General features: G+C 42.1%; 2 protein-coding genes across 2 annotated transcripts in view; one reads left to right on the top strand and one right to left on the bottom strand.

The window, feature by feature from the left end:
• Positions 1-22,622, top strand: part of ADD2 (adducin 2) — a 105,381-nt gene that overhangs the window by 13,048 nt on the left and 69,711 nt on the right. The gene's annotated exons all lie outside the window — the stretch shown is intronic.
• Positions 8,068-8,548, bottom strand: LOC132022346 (large ribosomal subunit protein eL32-like). The gene is made up of 2 exons (XM_059407636.1): positions 8,530-8,548; positions 8,068-8,471 (listed from the first exon to the last, which is right to left on the bottom strand). The coding sequence occupies exons 1-2, from the start codon at positions 8,546-8,548 to the stop codon at positions 8,068-8,070; spliced, it is 423 nt and encodes a 140-aa protein (XP_059263619.1).

Below are 22,622 nucleotides of genomic sequence, written 5' to 3' on the forward strand. Positions count from 1 at the left end.
GAATTTTGAAATAAGTCCAGTTTGCACAGCTGTATGCAAGGGTCAACTACTCAGATGTACACTTGTAGTATTTAACCAAAGGTGGGGCTCTCTGAGGTGAGAATAGTAGAGGAGAGAGGAACAGAGGAGTTAGAGGTACTTTGCAAGGGGATTATTACCTGGCTGGACTAGTTAATATAAGCTAGATAAGAAAGGATGTGAAGAGTGAACTTTGGGGGTACATAGTGAAAAAATGTGTACAAGGTCTCGGAGACATTGGAGAATCAGAGTAGGTAGGCTGGAAGGGGATGGTCCAGGAGGAGGATGTGAAATCCATATGTTGGAGATGGTAATCTTATTGGTAATGGCAAGATCTAGGGTATATAACTATGGGAGTGGGTGGCTGAGGCTGGGGTGGAGAGAGAGATGATTGTCATGAGAGGAAAACGTGAAGGCTGGCTGTTGGTGGATCACCACATGGATGTGAATGTTGAAGTCATCAGGAATGAGAAAGGAGGGGAAGATGGTAAAGTCATCAGTGAGTAAGGGGAATGACCAGGAAATTGGAGGATAGCCACAAGGTGGCTGATGGCAAGTCTGTCTAAATGGGAGTCATGGACTTCCAAGGCAGTGGGTCTGGAAGCAGTGGAAGAAGTAGATGTAAGTGGCTATGGGGCACACAAATGCTATCTACATGGTGCCAAGGCCCCAAGTATATGGGATGTGGCTGTGAGATAACAGTGAGGAGAGTGTGGCTTTAGATTTTTTTTTATTTTTGGATCACAGAAATGGGCTTTATGTAGCAGATTTAGGGAATCCTGCAAAGAGTTACAGGATTGTTCATGAGATTGGCTTCCAAGCAGGAAGGAGGGTAACCAAGGAGGCATTATTGACTTTGGGCTTGTTCAAAACTCAATTAAAGGCAATTAACAGTATCTGGTGTTGTTTATGAAAGTACTGGTCTCATGAGAGATCTCCTAGCAGTCCTCATGCATTGTGAGAAGAGAAGAAAAACTTCCTCTCTTGAGGCATCTTTTGTCTTCATGTCATTATTCATGCATTACCCCCAGCCATAAAGCTCATGGAGGAGACAGAAGGCTTCTGTCCTTCCATATCACCATCTTGCTGTGGCTCTGAGATGACTTTTTTGTCTAGACTTGCTCTATTGATGGTGACCTTTAACAAAATAAACTGCGACAAGAAAAATAAGGATTGATGAAGAAGATGAACTTTCTCAGAATTCGTACTCATGCATTGGAACAGGACGTATTTTGAGGAATGAGGCATGTTAAAGGGAAGTGTGAGGTTTCTTAAATGCCTGATCAAAAATCTCAGAAAAGCACCGTGCCCTATATGGCAATCCTGGGGCATTTACTTTCCCACTCTCCAAAATAAGTATTTCACTCCCTTTTTTTTTTTTTTTTAAATCTCCTTTCTTTCTATTCTCACCCACCTTGCTGGGTGCCTCCAATTTCACTGAGAGACAGAAGCAATGAGGAGAGTGGCCCTGCTTTTATCAGGGGCCATTCTTTCTCTGGGATCTGGGCCCTGGTTCCTCTCACCTTCTAAAAACCACACTCCAGCAATTGGCCATTCTATTTTCTGCATCATTGGCTTCTCTCTTTCTCTCTACTGCAACGTTTCCATTGGCATTCAGGCATGTTCTAGTATCTCTTACCTAAGCATCTCAGGTGCTACCCCATTTCTCTCTTTATGTTCTCAGCAAAACTCCTTGCAAGAATTGCCTTGCTCGCTGTCTCACTTTCTCTTCCCCATTGTCTCTACATGGGCTTCTGTTCTCTCTGTGCTACTGAGACTACTCTTGTCAAGGTCATTAATGGCCTTGTTGCTAAATCTAATGGCCTCTTCTCTGTTCCTATCTTACTGATGCATCAGCAGCTTTCAACAACGTGAACCTCTTCTTGCAACATTCTATTCTTTGGCCTTCTGGGACCTTTCACTCTCCTGGTTTTCCTTTGCCTCTCTGGGTGTTCCTCTTCTTCCTCTGTGAGGTTCTATTCACCTCTACGAGACCTCTGAATGTGGGAGAGTCCCATGGCTCTACTCTGGGCCACAAGTCTCCCTTACACACTGCCCCCCCCCCCCCCCACACCCCTAGGAAGCTCATCCAGGCCTTAGCTTTAGACTCTGTGTATATGCTGATGAATCTAGTCTCTTTTTTCCCCACAACTCTATAGCTTAGTGCTACTCAAACTTCATTGTGCATATGGATCACCTGGGGATCTTGTTAAAATGCACGTTCTGATTCCATTGCTCAAAGGTGGTGCATTTCCAACAAGCTCCTTGGTGATGCTGAGTCTGCTGGCCTTGGGATCTTATTTTGAGTAGTGTTGATCAGTGAGGTTGCAGACTTGTATTCCCACCTGCCTCCTTGACACTACTATGTGATGTCTAACAGATAACTCAGACCAAGCCTAACCTGGCCCTAGGGGAGTCTTGATTTCTTTCCTCAAACCTGCTTTTCTCTGTGTTAGATCATCCTCCCCATTGTTCATTACCAAAAGATCTTGGAATTGTCCATGGTTTCTCTCTTTTTGTCACTTTTCTAACCAATCTATCCAAATTCTATCGGCTTAGTCCTCTAAAACATATCCCAAATATTTCACTTGGCTCCATGAGAAAAGTAGTAGCTGACTTTTACTGAGCACTTTCTGCATATCAGGCTGTGTTAATGATTTGCTATAGACCAGATGTTTATTTCTCCCCAGAATTCATATATTGAAATCTAATCCCTAATTCTATGGTATTTGAAGGTGGGGGACTTTGGAGATGATTAGGTCGTGAGGCTCTGCAATAATGAGATTAATCACCTTATAAAAGAGACCTCAGAGAGTTCCTTTGTCTCTTCTACTATGTGAGGACAGTGAGAAAACAGCTGACTATGAACTAGAAAGCAGGCCCTCACCAGACACCAAATCTACTGGCACCTTGATCTTGGAATTCCCAGCCTCCAGAACTATGAGAAATCAATTTCTGTTCTTTATAATCTACCCAGTCTATAATATTCTGTTATGGCAGCTTGAGCTACGATAATATTGTATATTTGTTTTTATATATATAAAAAATCTGATGATCACAACCACCCTATAAGGAGGATGGTATTATTAATCTCATTATGTAGATGAGGAAAACTTATTTCTAGGTAACAGTATATAAATGAACAGTTTATGACTTAAAAAACCCTATTCATTCCTTTGGTTTGTTCGTCTCCTTTTTTGTACATATGGTAGTCAACAGGGCTATATACTTAGAGAATTAGGGAGGTACTATCTTAAGTTTCTGTGGCCTTGCTTAGTACAAATTACATTGCAAATATCCATAGGCAAATGTCCAAAGGGTGTGCATGCTACAGAATTTATAACCTCTTTAGCTTTCTCAAGCCATTTTTGGCAAGGGCTAAATGCACTTAAAACATTAAAAATATTTATGTCTGATAATTATAATATGATGCACCTTACAAAGACACTGTGTCTTGCAATGTCCTTGTGCAACGCAGGGATTCTTTTATTTTCACTCCTGCATTTCCCATAACCTATAGGATACACTGAGAACACAGCCTTTAAACTTTAAGATGGATTCCTTTGCTAAGCTTCATTTGCATTGATCGGTTTCAAGAGTGTGGTGCTCTGTGTTGGTTATCACACTTATAACCTACGATGGGAAGTGGCTGGGGTTCAGGAACAAACAACCTACATGATCTAGTAGAGGGGAAGAACTTCGTATGAAGAAAAATCTCAAGGATTCAAGGGTTGTTTAGAGAGAACAGGTTGAGCCACTAGTTTGTTATACTGTTCTTTTTAAAGGAAATCTTTAGTAAACTTGTTGGTAAAATAAAGACATAAAGATATCTCTTTTTAAAATAAGATTTATTGGGCGCCTGGGTGGCTCAGTGGGTTAAGCCGCTGCCTTCGGCTCAGGTCATGATCTCAGGGTCCTGGGATCGAGTCCCGCATCGGGCTCTCTGCTCAGCAGGGAGCCTGCTTCCCTTCCTCTCTCTCTACCTGCCTCTCCATCTACTTGTGATTTCTCTCTGTCAAATAAATAAATAAAATCTTTAAAAAAAAATAAAATAAGATTTATTTATCTTATGCAGAGGAGAGGGAGTGGGGAGATGGGCAGAGGGAGAGAATCTTCAAGCAGACTCTCATAGAGCCCGACACACCAGGCTCTATCCCACCATCCCGAGATCATGACCTGAGTCGAAACCAAGAGTCAGATGCTTAACCAACTGAGCCACCCAGGAGCCCTATAAAGACATCAATGTGAGTAATTGGCCTGACTTTAATATGAGTTTCTCTTGTGGGGGAGGGAGACACACATTCACCATTATCCTAGTGATTTTTATTACACCTTTCTCTAAAGAACCACTCCTCTCTTTTAGAACTTCCATATGCCAAGGCAGATATTACACCAAACAACCAAATATAACAGTGCAGTCCTTTCTCCAGCTCAGTTCGTATATCCTTGGAAGTAAGATTCTTACCTATAAATGAACTCAGGAATGCTCTAAAGAAGCCCTCACTATTAGCAAGGGCATTCCATTTTTATGTTTCTGGGGAACATGTGGCAGATCTCCTATATATGAAATGCTCCCTGGAATTCCAGTATGTCAAAGTGGAAGGGGCTATGCAGACCTTGCAGACCTTCCAGTTCACCCCTGGAGTTCTAGAGAGTGGACAGACAAAGCCAAGAGAAAACAAGACACTGACCCAAGGTAAGGCCATAATTACTGGCAAATCCAGAGTTCCTGAAAAGCTGTTCTTCAGGACATTTCTCTTTAAATGTCAATTTCTCCCTTTTTTAATGTCAGAGTTTTCAAGATACTATTTGGTATCTTGACAGGAAGAATCTAAGTTCCTTGTAAGAATCTTAAGTATGGTAGAGGAGACAAATGGGGCTGAGCCAGGCCTCCATCCATGAAGACCCTTAATCCTCATCCTGGACATGGGGAAACTTTACAGTGATTTAAACTTTATTACAGTGTCACAAAGTATATCAGTTTCCTATGGCTGGCTTAACAAAATACTATAAACTGGATAGCTCACGCAGCAGATTTATTTGTACATAGTTCTGGAGGTTGGACTTCTGGAATCAAGGTGTCAGCAGGGCCATGCTCCCCCTGGAAGATCTAAGGGAGGAATCCTTCCTTGCCTGTTCCTGCCTTCTGGTGGTTACCAGCAATGCTGGGTATCCTTGGCTTACAGCCTCATCACTCCAGTCTCTGCCTCCATCATCACACAGGCTTCTCCTCTGTGCTTGTGTATCCTCTGTGTCTCTTTATACCTGAATCACCCCCTCCTTATAAGGATCTCTATCAGTGGATTCAGGGCCCATCCTAATCCACTATGACTTCTTAATTTTCTACAAACACCCTATTTCTAAATAAGGTCACATTCACAGGTTCCAGTTAAACATGAATTTTGGGGAGATGCCATTTAATCCAGTATGCAAAGCTGCAGTGATTTTATGTTTTAAATTTTACTAAGAATTTATGTTTGTATGCTCTAGAAAGGCATGGTTTTTTTGTTTTGTTTTGTTTTTCAGTCCAGAGAGAGAGACAGAGAGAGAGAGATGCACCTGAAACACTGTTTTCCAAAGTGTATCTGGTAGAACACAATTCTCAAGAAATGTAACATGGAATAAAAGTTTCAATGGTCAAGAAACTTCCGGAGACACTGTATCCTGCTCTCCTCTTGAAGCATCATGATGTACCTACGATAAAAAATGTTGAGAAAGGTCCTGTAACCAGGACGTGTGTATACCTTACCAATTCCAAAGTTTATAGGACAGGGAGCACTTTTGTCTGTGTCTCTATATTGATTAAGGGCTGCCTCCACCTCATGAAAAAGAGCCAACCACAGTAGCTTAGTCTAGTAGGGATTTATTTGTCTCATCTAGAACGTTTGGAGATCAGAGTCTGGGATTGACACTGGCTCATTATGGTACCAATAAATCGGACTCCTTCTGTCTCTCTGCTGTGCCATGCTCAGCAAGTGGGTTCTTTCTCTTGAATGTTTGCAAACCAGGTACTCCATTTCTAATCTCCCAACTACCTCCCAGTCAGGAGTAGGAAGTGGTGAGGGAGAAGCAGTAGCATTTCTATCAGGAAACCCGGCTTTCCCAGAAATTCCCAGCAGATTTTTTGCTTGTACATTATTATGAGGACTGTATTATATCGTGCTTCCAGCTTCAGGGAAGGCTGAGAAGTGCAGGGGCTTTTGTTGGATACAGTGTACTTTGGATGAATTTGAGTTTTTGTTAGGAAGGAGGAAGGGACGTGATATTGCCTAGGCAGCTGGTTGGGACAGCCACACACGTAATTTTCCATGGCATTAGTGACCAAGAGATCACTCTTGTTAAAGGTGTGTCCACAGTGTCCCTCACTAGAGAGTGTTTCCTATAGAGTGCTAAGTGTTTCCCACCAGCCTCCAAGTTTAATACTACCAAACATTCTAGTTCAGCTCAACTCAGGAAGTTTGAAGTGCCCATACTTATATGGCTCCACGCTACCCTAAGTGCCTTTTAAATTATTAATGGCTTGATGTGTGCTTGTACTCCTAAGCTAATTTCATTTTCTTTAATGTGCTCTAATGGAATTTGGAGCTTCCCTCTCTATGACCCCAAATCCCTTAAATATATAGCTGCCCTGTTTAATACATTCAGAATGTATTGTAGAAGCATCACCATTTTTTCTGCCCAACATTTAAAGCAGTGAAAAGGGAAACTTCCACCTTCTCTGAGACAAGGATGCTGTCTTGTGACTTAAGAGGCTTTGTCATTGCCAGGGTTTTCAATGATCACTGTTGCCAGCACTCATTCTAATCACTAGGGGCTCCACAGCGCATGCCTCCGTTCCCAGATAGGACCTGCAATTGGAAGCCTATTGCAGGAGGAGCCTGCAATAAAACTCTTTTTCCTTCCCCCCTTTTACTTTGTGTGGTCAGGGAGAACACACAGGCCAGGAGAAAGAAGGCTAGCTAGTGTAGCATAACATAGCTTAGCCTGAATACAACAGGCTATAATGTCAAAGATACAGAAACATACAGCATATTCTAAAAAAGGTTTCCTTTTTAAAATTTTTTAAAGATTTTATTTATTTATTTGACATACAGAGATCACAAGTAGGCAGAGAAGCAGGCAGATAGACAGGAGGAAGCAGGCTCCCTGCTGAACAGACCCCAGCACTCTGGGATCATGACCTGAGCCGAAAGCAGAGGCTTTAACTCACTGAGCCACCCAGGCACCCCAAAAGGTTTCCTTTTGATCTTGTTTGAATATGTGGTGTTTCTAATCTTACCTCTGGAGTTAGGTGAGGAGGAGGAAAGGACCCACAGGGTGAGGCAATCAGGTCATTAAACCTGAGAACAGCAATGTTCTTTGCAAGTGAGGGCCTTAGTGGCCTGGGGAAAACAATCATGGAGATGGGGCCGTTTTCCATTCTCTGCTATGTGTACAAGATCTTTCCTTCATTCTTGGTGCAGGTAACCAAACTGGAATGTCAAAACACCTGTTTTTCCTTTCAGCAAAAACACGTCAAGATTTCTTAAAAACCATTTAAGTTTTATGCCATCATACATTTCTAACAAAACACCGGTTATACTGACCTATCCAAAGGCAGCAGCTGAAAGGAACAAATGCCCTTGTACTCTTTTGGTAGTTGACATACTATTCAGAAAAAAAAAATAGAATTTGTAATCCCCCTGAGAGCAAAGGAAATGATTTATTTATCACAGAGTAATGTCTCAGAAAGGTCGATCTGAAAATTGTAAGTGGTTCCCATAGACACTGTCCCTGGAGTAGAAAATGTGTATAGAAGGTATAAGGAGAAGGGTGATGTAGCAGACGCCAGGGTGAGTTTCTCTTGCCTGAGTGACTGGGTTGGGGTATGGTGGAGGAGCTCGTGCCCTGAGGCTCGGGATTGTATCTCAAGACTTGGCTTCCTTGTCTGAATCCACTGTTGGAGTCTTAGTTCTGGATTTCAGGGATCATTTGCTAAACCTTTTTTTTTTTTTTTTTTTGGTAGTTGTCTGGTTTTATTAACACAAATACGATGTGCACATAAGCTGTCTATTCATTTTCTTTCCTGCGCAGCCTGGCATTGGGATTGGCGACTTTGGGGGCCAGCGGGGCTGCTCTTTCTGCAGTAGTCTTATGGTTCTTGGTCAAGACATTGTCAGCAGACCCCGCATACTGAGATTTGTTGCACACCAGCAGTCCTTCAAGCTCCTTCATGCTGTGGGCTGGGGACTTCTGGAAGCCATTGGGCAGCCTGTGCTCTGTTTTCTTGTCGCTCCCATAACCAGGGTTGGGCATCAAGATCTGGCTCTTAAATCTTTTGTGCACCCTTTTGTCAGTGCCTCGGGGTTTCTGCCAGTTGAGCTTAATTTTTACATATGGGTCTGACTGGTGCCAGAGGAACATCTTGGTCCTCTTTTTGATAGTCTTGGGCTTTGGCAGAGGTCTGAGGGTGACTGTGATGCCAAGCAGGAGAGGGCTGCCACCTCTGCAAGCAGAGCCTATTTGCTAAACCTTTGCTGTCTCCCAGCATGTCGCCCAAAAGCTGTGAGATGAGTAAGGGCACGGGAAAGAAAGGATGCCCTGGCAAATCCATCTAAAAACATTTGGTTCAGATGCTAACCCAGTAACCACAGGCTGTACTCAGTGGTGGGAGGCCGAGACCCTCAAGGGACAGTTGCTATCCTTGAGGTGAGGATGATGAGACCTGGAACTCTGGGCTTGCAGGGAAATCTCAAGGCCAGGGAGTCCAGTGAGTACCGTAGGATGACACGGCTAGTAAACTACCAGAATAAGACCTTGACCCCAGGTATTTGGACCCTCAGGCCAGCACTTTCCCATCTCCCCGCAGTGTGCAAGGTGGAAGAATGGGATTGCCTGACTTAGAAACCTGATGGTCCTCACTTACTAGCTGTGTGACTGAGGACACATCTTTTCACCTCTGTTGCTGGGTTTACTCCTCTTGGTGGGACCTACTTCACTGCAGTCATTGTGAGGATCAAAGGAATGATTGCACGGGGTTAGTGCCTGGCCCCATGAACTGTTCCCTCATGTTAGCATCTGCCAGCTCTACTGTTAGAGCTTTTCACATTTGCATCTTCTTTAAGGCCCCAGAGTAATAAGAAAGCTGAGTTGTATGCAGGTGCTGAAATAGTAGAGAACGACCAGAGAGACTCCCCATGATAATAATCCCACTACCCGCTGACAAGTGCCGTAAGGACTCGGATGAGAGGCCTGTTAATTCTGCTCAAGAGATCAGAGGAAGCGCCGCAAAAGCGCGGACATTTGAGCTGGGCCTTACAAAGCAAGTTGGAATACTCCAGCTTGATTTGATTCCTTCTTGAAAGACTCCTTTTAAGCACAAAAACTTTATTTATTGGATGCTGTTCTATAAGTGATCATTGCAGTTGCTGGCTCATTATTATTTGTGTTCTGTCAAGGGGATATTTATTACTTACGACTTCTCCCCACCATTTGCATAATCTAAATTCACAATGAATTTAGATTATTAGTCCTTGTTTTGGCCATAATCTGCATGGAGGGATATTTATGCAATAGATACAGTTAATTTGTTTCTCTCACTATTGGCTACAGATGCTAGACTCAATTTATCTCCTCTCTGCAGGGTCCTTTGTTGTCCTTGAATATCCATCTCACATATGTCCCTGAGTATGTGCAACTGATTAATCATAAAAATGATGACATTCTTTGGAATAATTGGACATTATATAAAAAGCATCTGCTGTGCTTTTCCAAGAGGGAGGGGCAGGCAATCTCCCAGTCGGCGGAGCAGCTGCTCTTCCTGGGGGGCAGTGTTCTGAGGCCATGGTCTGGCAGTGGATGGGGACTTGGCCCTCAGCACATGGTGCTTCCCTGCTTTGTGCTGGGATATTAGAAATGCCATGCTACGCTGAGGGCTGTGGCCTGTGCCTCAGGAGCAGACCAGCCCCTGTCATATCTAAAGGCCTCTTCCATACTCAGAAGAACTTCTCCCCACAGCTTGCATTTGCTGTCTCTGGTTCTGTACTTTGTGGCACTGTCTGGAAAAGAGGTATGGGAAGAAGAAGCAAAACAAAGCAAAGCAAAACCCAAACCTATAGCAAGGGTAAGGTGGGGCACTTTAATAGCTCCCCTCGAAAGCTTAGGTTCAGTTCCCTTAGCTGATCCGAAACTTAAGAGGACCAGAGGGCACAACCAGGTCACTACCAAGTCCTGTTTGATTTTTTTCATCCGTCTTCTGAACATTCCCAAATCCATGCACTTTTTCTCATCTCCCCTTTCCCTGAGTCCAAGCCTCATCATGGCCGTCACCCCACCTGGACAACTGCAGTGACCTCTGACTAGCTCCCCATTCCCACTTGTGCCCTGCCCCTGAGCTCTGTGGTTCACACTGTTCTTCTTGCTTCATTGTTTCTCTTACTCTTCTTCACAGTATCAGCTCCGAGGTAATTTCCCCTGGCAAGCTGTCTCAAGCCTGCTTTGCTGTAAGTATAGGTATTCCTGTCATGGTTGGGTCCCTCCTAAAAAGAAGTAATCACAGGTACACATACAATTGTTTCTGCATTACTGGCCAATGCCAATTTCTTATATCAAACTGTAATTTTCATATTTGCTAGGATGCTTCCTGGTTTTGCTTACCAGCGTACCTTCTATACAGCATGTGCCAAATCCTTTTTTCCCTCAACTGAATCACTGACAACATCTAACAACAGTGTTCATTTCTTTTCTCCGAGTGTTCAGTTTGGATGGAGTCAATTGAACAAGCCCCTCTGCCAATTTAAATCATTAGTGTTTAGGGGCGCCTGGGTGGCTCAGTGGTTTAAGCCTCTGCCTTTGATTCAGGTCATGATCTCAGGGTCCTGGGATTGAGCCCCGCATCGGGCTCTCTGCTCAGCAGGGAGCCTGCTTCCTCCTCTCTCTGCCTGCCTCTCTGCCTACTTGTGATCTCTGTCTGTCAAATAAATAAATTTTAAAAATCTTTAAAAAAAGTCATTAGTGTTTGGTAGATAATTCTTCTCAGTGGGCTTTTAATACTACAAATTGTCCAACAATGCTATTAAGTTTTTCTTTAGCTATTCTACCCAGATATTTACTCAGTTTAAAAATAGTCAAATACGGGACGCCTGGGTGGCTCAGTTGGTTAAGCAGCTGCCTTCGGCTCAGGTCATGATCCCAGCGTCCTGGGATCGAGTCCCACATCGGGCTCCTTGCTCAGCAGGGAGCCTGCTTCTCCCTCTGCCTCTGCCTGCCATTCTGTCTGCCTGTGCTCACTCTCTCCCCCTCTCTCTCTCTGATAAATAAATAAAATCTCTTTAAAAAATAAAAAAAAATAAAAATAGTCAAATACGTGTTCTTTGGAATGTTCAGTTCAAGTGCTTTCATTTTTCAATACTGAATGATGTGTGAACAGATAATATTGTGACCCTAAATTGCCAAATTAGGTTCATTTGATTTATTAAAAATATCAACAGGATATGCAAACTAGGGTATTCTTGTTATGTTTTAGAGGTAGCTAGTAAGATTCTTGTCAGAGAAATAAACCCAGAATAATTTCTTGCATTTAAAATATATATATAGGGGCACCTGGGTGGCTCAGTGGGTTGGGCCGCTGCCTTCGGCTGGGGTCATGATCCCAGGGTCCTGGGATCGAGCCCGGCATCGAGCTCTCTGCTCAGCAGGGAGCCTGCTTCCTCCTCTCTCTCTGCCTGCCTCTCTGCCTGTTTGTGATCTCTCTGGCAAATAAATAAATAAAATCTTTAAAATAAATAAATAAATAAATAAATAAATAAAATAAAATATATATATACCAGCACCTTGCCTTGAAATAAGCAATAAAAATTGTAATGAAAAGCTAATATTCTGGGATTTGGTCTCCAAAATATTACAAAGAATTCTCGATGAGAGTGTTTAAAGACAATGTCTTAATTTGCTTGTCACATTAAAACCTTGACTTGAAAGCCGTTGCCTCCTTCTTAATAGCTTGTGCACAAGGATAGCTTTAAATAAGCTACAACCATGCTTTTGGGATATCTCTCCCCCTGGGTTTTTAAAACCAGGTTTAATTAAGGGGTGCCTGGGTAGTGCAGTCAGTTATGCATCAAGCTCTTGGTTTTGGCTCAGGTTGTGACCTCAGGGTTGGGAGATCGAATCCCGTGTAAGCCTCTGCACTGAGCATTGCGGAGTCTGCTTGAAATTGTCTCTTCCCCTCTCTCTGCCCTTCCCACTCATATTCTCTCTTGAGCTCTCTCTCTCTCAAATAAATAATTAAATCTTAAAACCGGGTTTTATGGGCACCTGGGTGGCTCGGTGGGTTAAGCCGCTGCCTTCAGCTCAGGTCATGATCTCAGGGTCCTGGGATCAAGTCCCGCATCGGGCTCTCTGCTCAGCAGGGAGCCTACTTCCTCCTCTCTCTCCGCCTGCCTCTCTGTCTACTTGTGATCTTTGTCTGTCAAATAAATAAATTAAATCTTTAAAAAAGGGGGGTTTTATTTTTATCTTATTTTTTAAAATTTAAATTCAGTTAATTAACATAGAGCATATTATTAGTTTCAGGGGTAGAGTTCAGTGACTCATCAGTTGTATGTAATACCCAGGGCTCACTGTATCACATGTCCTCCTTAATGCCCATCACCCAGTTATCCCATCCCCTCATTCCTGTCCCCTTCAGCAGCCCTCAGTTTGTTTCCTGTGGTTAAGAGTCTCTAACGGTTTGTTTCCCTCTCTGATTATGTCTTGTTTTATTTTTCCCTCTCTTCTTCAGTCCTCCTTTGTTTTGTTTCTTAAATTCCACACATGAGTGAAATCATGGGGTAGTTGTCTTTCTCTGATTGACTTATTTCACTTAGCATAATGCTCTCTAGTTCCATCCATGTCAATGCAAATGACAAGAGTTCAGAAACCAGGTTTATTTAAAAATAAACCTGACAAACCTTTCCAAATTTAACAAATGTATTTGAGATTTTATAAAATATTTTCTTCTCTTCTTGTATTAAGGTTAAGTGTGTCAAAGCATGTATTCTTCCTTAAATTACCTGAGTGATTGTAATATCCAAAAAGCAGCAGAAAGAGAACCACAAGTTCCGACATTTTTCTGTCAAAGAAACTGAACATTTCCTGTAGAGCAGAAGTTCCATATGCTCACATTTATCTCATAGTATTCCAACTCCCAGAAAAAACAGTAAAAAATATGACCAGATTTTATTTTGTATGTATTCTTTTGAGTCAGACGTTACAATGTACATATTACATGCACATTACTGTGTGGGACCATCCGTAGAAAACCATGCTCTATTACCATTGAGATGCTCAAGGATAATTTTGACTTTAACCAATTTTGTCCCTTTTAATGCACTTTGGAACCTAATTCATCACAGATGTGACTTTGTGGTGATAATTTTGACCCACTTAAATCATTAAATGCATAGTCTTGGATTCTTGGGGAGACTGTGCTGACAGCAGTGTTATATTTTTAAAGTAGGCTTTTCATTTAACACATATGTAACAAGGTCCATAGCATAAGATTTAATAAGCTTTTTTTTTTTTAAAGATTTTATTTATTTATTTGAGAGAGAGTGAGAGAGAGCATGAGTGAGGAGAAGGTCAGAGAGCGAAGCAGACTCCCCATGGAGCTGGGAGCCTGATGCGGGACTCGATCCCAGGACTCCAGGATCATGACCTGAGCCAAAGGCAGTCGTCCAACCAACTGAGCCACCCAGGCGTCCCAAGATTTAATAAGCTTTTACAAGAGAGCCTGGGGTTTTCCCTCATGGACAATGTTAAACATGCATGGTCAAACTTAAATATTACATAACTTAAAAACACATTAAGATGTTTGTTTTATAGTAAGTGTAGCCAAGAACTTCATTTTTAGGCTCACTAGATATATGTTGTATGGCAGAGACCCTAAGGTTATTTTATCAGAGTTTGCTACAAAGCACAGCAAGAACTTGAATGGATCTTGTTGTCCTGAAAGGTGAGCTCCAAAGACAGATATTAGCTACTGCATTTTCTTATCTTTGAGTTTTTATGGTCTTCCTCCTATTTCATTCACTGCTGTTCTGTAGCCAAAAAGAGTTAAAGGGTCAGTAGGTACTAGTTGAGTCTGTCTTGATGTTTCACCTTGAACTTGATCACTTTGGAAATGGCACCATCGTATTTTCTTTTAAGATTCTCTCTCTAGGAAGCCTGGGTGCCTCAGTCGGTTAAGTATCTGCCTTCGGCTCAGGTCATGATCCCAAGGTCTTGGGATCAGGCCCCACATCAGGCTCTCTGCTCAGTGGGAGGGATGCTTCTCCCTTTCCCGCTCCCCTTGCTTGTGAGCTCTCTCTCTCTGTTGGTCAAATAAATAAATTAAATCTTTAAAAAATAAAATAAAATTCTCTCTTCAACCAGCAATCCATTTCTCCTTTTAACAGTTTAACTATTTCACTTTCCCTAAATGAAACAGTGTGTATAAATTAAAGATAGATAGGAACACCCAGAACTTAGTTTTGCCCTATCAGGAGCTGCCTCCAAGCACAAGTGGGGTTGAGCTGCTCATGGTGTCTTATTGGGCCCAGGGCACATATTGTGTGGTGATGTACTTGATGGTACATTTTTATATGCGCAGACACGAAAAGGCTTTGCTCACTCAAAAAAAAAAAAAAAAAAATCACCAGCTCAGAAACGGAACTTTCCTGTCTTAGGATATGTTTAAGGCAGTTCTCCAATCTGCAGAAGGAAAACAAGTTATGGAAAAGAAGAATTAGCATAAAGTATTGGTACTCCCAGACATATTAGGGATATTAAAGGTATGGCATATTATAGTATTTCAAATAGAACAGATGGAATCAAATGCTTATAGAATGCCTATGCCTTTCTTTAGAAATTGAACATTCTCAGGATAGCTTGAAAATTTATAATACAGACCAGCATCCTCATTTTATTGCTGATTGGAGAGATGTCAAAATGGGATAATTGATTTGCCTACAAGTCCACAGCTGGGTTCGCAAGTGGTGAAGGAGCTGAGATTATGATCCTGGCATCCTGACTCTAGGGTGACCAGACTGGTCTGAAGTGAGAGAAGGGGAAGAGAAAAGGAAAAGAGAGAAAGCTAGTAAATGCCAAAGGAGGGCAATAAGGGGTGGTTGCCTAGTCAGAGCTGCAAATAATAGGTTTTTGTAATGGAGGTTTTTTTTTTTTAGAAGATTTTTAGGTTCACAACTAAACTGAGCTGAAGGTACAGAGGTTTTCTGCATACTCCCTGACCCCGCATGTGTTTAGCCTCCCCCATTATCAGCATTTCCTACGAGATTGGAACCGACAGGGACACATTATCCCCCAAAGTCCATAGTCTACATTAGGGCTCACCCTTACCAGTCAGGTTTTAAGAAAGGGCTCAAGCTGGAGGAGGGGCTTGACCTCACCCTGAAAGGAGAGGGAAGGCCTTGATCCTTACCATCTACAGAAGTTTAACACTGATCTCTTGTACCGCATCTTGGGGGCAAGTTGTTCCCCTGAAGGACTGTGGCTCCCTCCCCCCTCTCCAATAACTAGTGGTACTTTGTGAACCGGTATGAAGCTGAGGCAACCGTCTGGATCCGGGGAAGTATGGATTTCAATGATGCACCATGACCCAGTCATAAAGACGTTATCTGTTCCTTTCCTCCCAACAAAAGAACAGAATTGGGTTGTTCTCTGTGTTGAGAACTGTGCTTCTTATGGGCTCATTATGCATAGAGCTTGTTGAAAATATGGCTCTTCCTGGAAGTTGCCAAATTAAATGCTAACACTGAGCACAAACAGGCAGCCATTTTCCAAAACAAGTTCATTGCTGAGTAATATCACATATTCCTCCCTTTTCTCAGTATCTCCCCTAGCCCCATTGGCTGGGCTGGCTTTGCATCTGTCCTCATAGATTTTTTCTTTCCTCTCTGTAAACTGATATGTTCCCAATCGCATTCCCAATTTTGTGTATTAGCTATTTCTTTATTGAGTTGCTAAGAATATGTCTTATTTATTTATAACCAGGTCTTGGATTAGTTAATTGTTTCATTAACTTTTATTATCCTAATTTGCTTCTTCTTTCCTTAAACTTACTCTTTCTAACTTTTTTTAAAAAGATTTTATTTATTTGAGAAAGAGAAAGTGAGAGAGAGAGAGAATGAGGGCATGAGCAGAGGGAGGGGACAGAGGTCAGAAACAGACTCCTTGCTGAGCAGGGAGCCTAATACTAGGCTCGATCCCAGAACCCTGGGGTCATGACCTGAGTCAAAGACACCAGACAATTAACTGACTGAGCCACCCAGGAGCCCCAGTCTCTCTAACTTTTAAAATTGAATGCTTAGATATTTTATTTTCATTCTTGTTAATAAAAATATTAAAGGCTATAAGTTTCTTTCTAAATGCGGCTCTGGCTTCAGTCACCAGCTATTGATATATAGTGTTCTTTTTGTCATTTTCTTTTAATATGCAATTGCAGGTTGATTTCCTTTGTGAACAAATAAATGTTGTTTAGGGGAGAGTTTTAAGATCTTTAAGTGAATTTGTTTGTGGTTAAAAATGTATTACTGGGTACCTGGATGGCTTAGTGGTTTAAAGCCTCTGCCTTTGGCTCAGGTCATGATCCCAGAGTCCTGGGATCAAGCCCCACATTGGGCTCTCTGCTCCACAGGGAGCCTGTTTCCTCCTCTCTCTCTGCCTGCCTCTCCACCTACTTGTAATCTCTTCTGTCAAATAAATAAATAAAATCTTTAAAAAAGGTATTACCTAATTTTAATGTTTTGTGGTCAGAGAATATGTCTTTCTCAATTCTTAGGATTTCTTGGAGATGGTTTTGTATCCCGATTCATAATAAATTTTTTTAAAGATTTTATTTATTTATTTGACAGATAGAGATCACAAGTGTTGTAGGCAGAGAGGCAGGCAGAGAGAGAGGAAGGGAAGCAGGCACCCTGCTGAGTAGAGAGCCCAATGTGGGGCTTGATCCTAGGACCCTGGGATCATGACCTGAGCCGAAGGCAGCGGCTTTAAACCACTGAACCACCCAGGCGCCCCCATAATAAATTTTTATAAATGTTCCATCAATGTGTAATCCAAATGTCTCCAAGATCTCCAGCCCATTTTTTACATATAATTTACCTTTCTTTTAATATGTAATCAAAATGGCTCAAACCTCTATTCCACAAACTGTGGGAAGGTCCATGCTTTTCACAGATTCTGCAAGACATTTTGGGTGGAAGAACTTGCATTTCTTGGTCCACCTCATAGTCTATATTATTTGTGGTTCTGACCATGACCTTAGTCAGACTGTTTGTTATGACAGACCTGTTATGCTGTGGTATCAAGCCCTTCTGTGACCTCAGTGGCTGAACACAACAGAGATTTACTTTCTTGTTCTTGCTGCATGTCTACCTGGGATCATTGATCCCAAGAAGACATCGGCAGTGGTGAGCTGGAAGCGGGTGGGAAATTATCCTCTTCTATCTCTGGAAGTAGAGAGGAAACAGATACTGGTGAACAGGAGTGTCTGTCATACTTGACAGCTTGCCTCCCAGAAGAGCTGCCCTCTTTGTTAATACATTTGCCCCCATTAAACATTGTCCTTTCTCTGTTCTTCTCCCAGAGCACCACTAACACAAGGCTCTTCTGCAGATCAGACTTCTAACCAAAGGATTAGGCACACAGAAGTTTTTTATTTATAGTATAGGGCTGGAAACAACTTTTAAATTCAATTCAGCATCAGTGATTTTTAAAATTTATTGGCCATTCTCCATCAGAGGGGGTTTGTCATTGTCTGTTTCTTTCTGTAGGCCCCTGTTCTTTGCCATGTTCTTGTCCCAGTGCACCTGTTTTTGCATTTCCCATCTTTCCCCATATGGTACTGGTGCACCACTTTGATTTTTTTTTTTAAGACTTTATTCATTTAGTAGAGAGAGAGAGAAAGAGAGCATGCACAAGCAGGGGGAAGGGGCAGAGGGAGAAGCAGACTCCCTGCTGAGCTGGGAGCCCAACGTGGGGCTCAATCCCAGGACCCCCGTATCAGGACCTGAGCCGAAGGCAGACACTTAACCAACGGAGTCAGCAGGTGCCCCCCACCTTCTGATATATTTGTTACTCTTTCTACAAGACAATTTATCCCTTTGTTTTCCCATTTTCTTCCACAGCAAGGCTGATAAGTAAAAGGAAGTTGTTTCCTTTACCCTCATTTCTGACATGAAATGTGTAGTTTTTTTGTTTTGTTTTGTTTTGTTTTTTGTTTTTTTTTAAATACTGACCAATTCCATAATACAGAATAATTCAGTTCAATTCTGACAATACCTACCTGGAGTTAGCAACAGATACAACAGGTTAAGTGCTCAGTCCCACAAGACTACAGCCATTTCAGATGCTAATTGCAAGCCTAGGCCTCTGCACACTTCTTACTGATTGGCTATAAATCAGAAGATCCCCTACCCCTCTTCGGGTTTAATTATTTGCTAGAACAGCTCACAGAATTTAGGGAATTTCTTATATCCACTGGTTTATTATATAATGAAAGATATGATACAGGATACAGATGGTCAGATGAAGAGGTACGTAGAGTGAGGTCTGGAAGGGTCTCAAGCACAGGAGCTTCTGTCCTTGTGGAGTTGGGAGAGGCTACCCTCCTAGCATGGGGATTCATTCACCAACATTGAAGCTCTTCAAATCCTGTATTTTAGGGATTTTTATGTAGCTTGATCACATAGGCATGATCAATTATTAGCTCAGTTTCCAGCTCCTCTCCCTGTGCTGGAAGATGGGAGATAGGACTGAAAGTTCTAGGCTTCTGATCATACCTTGGTCTTTCTGGTGACTAACCCCCATCCTGAAGCCCACCAAGAGTCACTTCATTAGAACAAAGGATGCTCCTATAATCCAGAAAATTCCAAGGGATTTAAGAACTCTGTGTAAGGGGCACCTGGGTAGCTCAGTGGGTTAAGCCTCTGCCTTCGGCTCAGGTAATGATCTCAGGGTCCTGGGATCGAGTCCCACATCAGGCTCTCTGCTCAGCAGGGAGACTGCTTCCTCCTCTCCCTCTCTCTCTCTCTCTCTGCCTATTTGTGATCGCTCTCTGTCAAATAAATAAATAAAATCTTTAAAAAAAAAAAAAACAAAACTCCGTGTAAGATGTGCCTATCATCCCTATCACTCAGAAAATTCCAAGGGTTTTAGGAGCTGTGTGTCAGAAACCTGGGTCAAAGACCAAATATTAGAACAGAAGATGCTCCTAGCACCCCTAATTCTCCAGAGATTAAGAGTTCTGTGTCAGGAACTGGGGGTAACATATTTCTTACTTCACCACAAGGGAGGAAGGAATTTAATTTTTTTTTAAAAGATTTTATTTATTTGTTAGAGAGGGGTGAGAGCACAAGCAGGGTAAGCTGCAGAGGGAAAGGTAGAAGACGACTCCCCACTGAGCAGGGAGCCTGATGATGAGGGGCTGGATCCCAGGACCCCAGAATCATGACATGAGCTGAAGGCAGATGCTTAAACGACTGAGCCAACCAGGCAGCCCTCACTTTTTGTTTTTTTAAGAGGCCCATCAAAAAAGTTCCCAGACCCAAAACACACACAAAACCCCCCGAAAGAAACCATAAAACCCCCACTATCTCACTCAGGCTTACTGATGCTTCTCCTAGAAGGAAGAAATGTTTTGCTGGACTGTTTTCTTTAACAGTCATTTTGCCCTGCACTTGATGCTTACAGTGAAATTGCTTTTACAGTATTAATGTTCAGTATACATCTTGTCACCCAAACCTATTGACTCCTGAGTTTGTATTGTGAGAATGTGAATATCGAGAGATACATTTAAGTCTAATCAACTTATTCAGGCTTTTGTACCCTCCGCCCCACTTTTCTAACCTCTTTAATTTGTTATGAACTGAGAAGTATATTAGTGTCATCCATTATCATTTGGATCCTGTTGTTTTCTCACCAATTCTCAGCTGTTGATATATACAGGTATATGTATATATAACATGTATATATGTATGTATAACTAATATGTATGTATATACATATGTATCAAAATACATACATATAGTCCATACTATGTTATTTGATGCATAACATCAATCATTCAATATGATATTTTCACTGTGGAAACTACTCTCTTCATATATAAAATGATCTTTGCTTTATCTTGAATTTTGTTATCTTTGATAAAAATGTTGTAATCCATTGTTTGTAACATTTATTTTTTTCCTGGATGGCTAATGATTATTAATCATGTTGAATGACATACATATATCTTTTTATAAGTAGCCTAGAGGTAGATTTTGTCTGACTCCCACACATATCCTATTACAGTCTCTTCTTATCTGTGTCTTCAAATCTCTGGTTTTAACTTAATATTGGAATCTGTGTCTGTCTCCAGCCATGTTGCTTGCCTAACACTGCAGTCCTGATACAGATGTAGCATAAGATGTGCTCACGGTGATGATATGTGTGAAATGGCCCTGACACTCAAGGGAAAGCTCCATATCAGAGTGGGAAGGTTGCTAAAGTTTCTGGAGAGTACAGAGCCAGTAGGCAGGCAGTGGGGGAAGAATAAGGTGTCACCTTCTATCTGATGAGCTTTCTCTCCTCCAAATGACAAAGACAGATGCCTGTGTCAGTCACTCTTTGTGCCTCTCCTTTCAATAACATAGGTCTTGTGATGAGTAAATATTCCTCTGTTGTTCTGGCTCAAGTCAAATTATCAGTCTTTGTTTCTGGAGTATTTATGAATTATGATCTGATTTAGTGTGTGAGTCAACATGGGGTTTTAGTGAAAAGTTGGGGGAGACTGAGTAATGGAGAACTAGGTAGACACCATCCTCAATTGGAATTTCTCATAGTATTTGTAATTATTTAAAACATTTCTGGTCATCTATCACCAGATTTTTGTTTTCATTTATAAATAGGTCTCTCAAGTAGTATTTGATTTTCTTTTTAAATAAACAAGCTATGGAAACAATTGCATGCCTCTTGGTACACTGGAGTTTGGAATCAGATGAACCCAGGGCTAGTGTTCATTCAGCTCAACCACTTATTAGCTGAATGATTCTGAGAAACTTAAATTGCTCTGGGTCTCAGTTTCCTTTTTTGTAAAATGGGGATAACAATTTCCACTCTAAAGAATGGTAGTGAAGATTGGAGGTTATCTATGGTATGTTTGCTAGAACTTGTTCTCTTTTGGCCTCACATGGATGTGAGAAGCTGAATTGCAGAAGAATTCTTAGGGAGATGGAAACAGAGCATAGCTCGGATGAATTAAATGTTTCAAAATAATATCAAGCCGGAAGTATCCTTTTTATAATAGGGATGGTCTTTCTCTCCTGAATTGTGCCGTTATTAGAAACTAGGTGGACTAAATGATTCTGCCTTCCTCCTGATATTATTTAAGTATTTTTTTTACATGTTTTATTTATTTATTTGAGAGAGAAAGAGAGCACAAGCAGGGGGAGGGGCAGAGGGAGAAGCAGACTCCTGCTGAGCATGGAACCTGGTCAGCAGGACCAGGCTGGGGCTTTGGTCCTAGGACACTGGGATCATGACCTGAGCCAAAGGCAGACATTTAGTGGACTGAGCCACACAGATGCCAGGTACTTATTTAAGTATTTCATTAAAAAAAACAATTTTTTTTTAAGCAAGAGTGGGGAGAAATAAGTATTTACAGGTCTAAAGTAAAGAGTCTTACTACGACTTTCTGAACAAGGCAGCTTGTAAGGCATTTGAAGAGTTCTAGACGTTATATAATCTAAATAACTTATCTCTGTATGTAGCACTCTGTCTTGTCTTATTTGTTTAGAAGTTTCAGCTGAGTGTTCTGACTGACCTCAGGGAACTGTTATGCATTATCAGGAAGCCTAGTGGGGGCATTTTGCAAAAATACTTGAAAATTGTAGGTCAGCACGATCAAGGAGCTGTCAGAAGTTTTCTGTCTAATCAGCGGGAGCAGAACCAGCTTCAATCTCACCATTAACGCGAGGAGTCTGGTAGAGAAACCTCAGCGAGTGAGAGCTGCTTCTGTGAACAAGCGGTTAACTGACACTCTATTTCTGCATAAACCAGTGTTAACTTGTGCAAGGATGTTTCCGTGCAGCTTGATGATTAGTGCTCTGAGCTCTTGCCCAGCTGGCCCACTGTTTAATCCAGTATCCCACTGCTGCTCTGTGACCCTCCTAATGCCTTCATGCCAGTCTGGGGCTCCTTCCTCTGGACACAGGCTTTCTTTAGGGGATGGCAGCTGAAGACATTGCCATCTATCTGATTGTTCTCAGTGTCTCTGCTTCCTTGACAGTTGAAGAAGACTCTGCTCTGTACACATAGCTTCTTCCCTTGCCCTGTTGGACCCTACTGAGGGGGAAAGCCATGACTGACTGCCTAATTAAGCCTGTTCTCCTAGCTTCTGGAGTGGAAGGTGGGGGAAGAGAGCCAGGGCTTGGAAAGAGAGGTGGGCAGGGTAGAAGAAAGGAAAGACAAACTGAATGATGTTTAATTTGCATGATAAAGTTGACGCTGTCCGGGGGCGCCTGGGTGGCTCAGTGGTTAAAGCCTCTGCCTTCGGCTCAGGTCATGATCCCAGAGTCCTGGGATCGAGCCTCGCATCGGGCTCTCTGCTC

This window comes from Mustela nigripes, chromosome 7 (genome assembly GCF_022355385.1).
Source record: "Mustela nigripes isolate SB6536 chromosome 7, MUSNIG.SB6536, whole genome shotgun sequence".
Classification (NCBI taxonomy): domain Eukaryota; kingdom Metazoa; phylum Chordata; class Mammalia; order Carnivora; family Mustelidae; genus Mustela; species Mustela nigripes.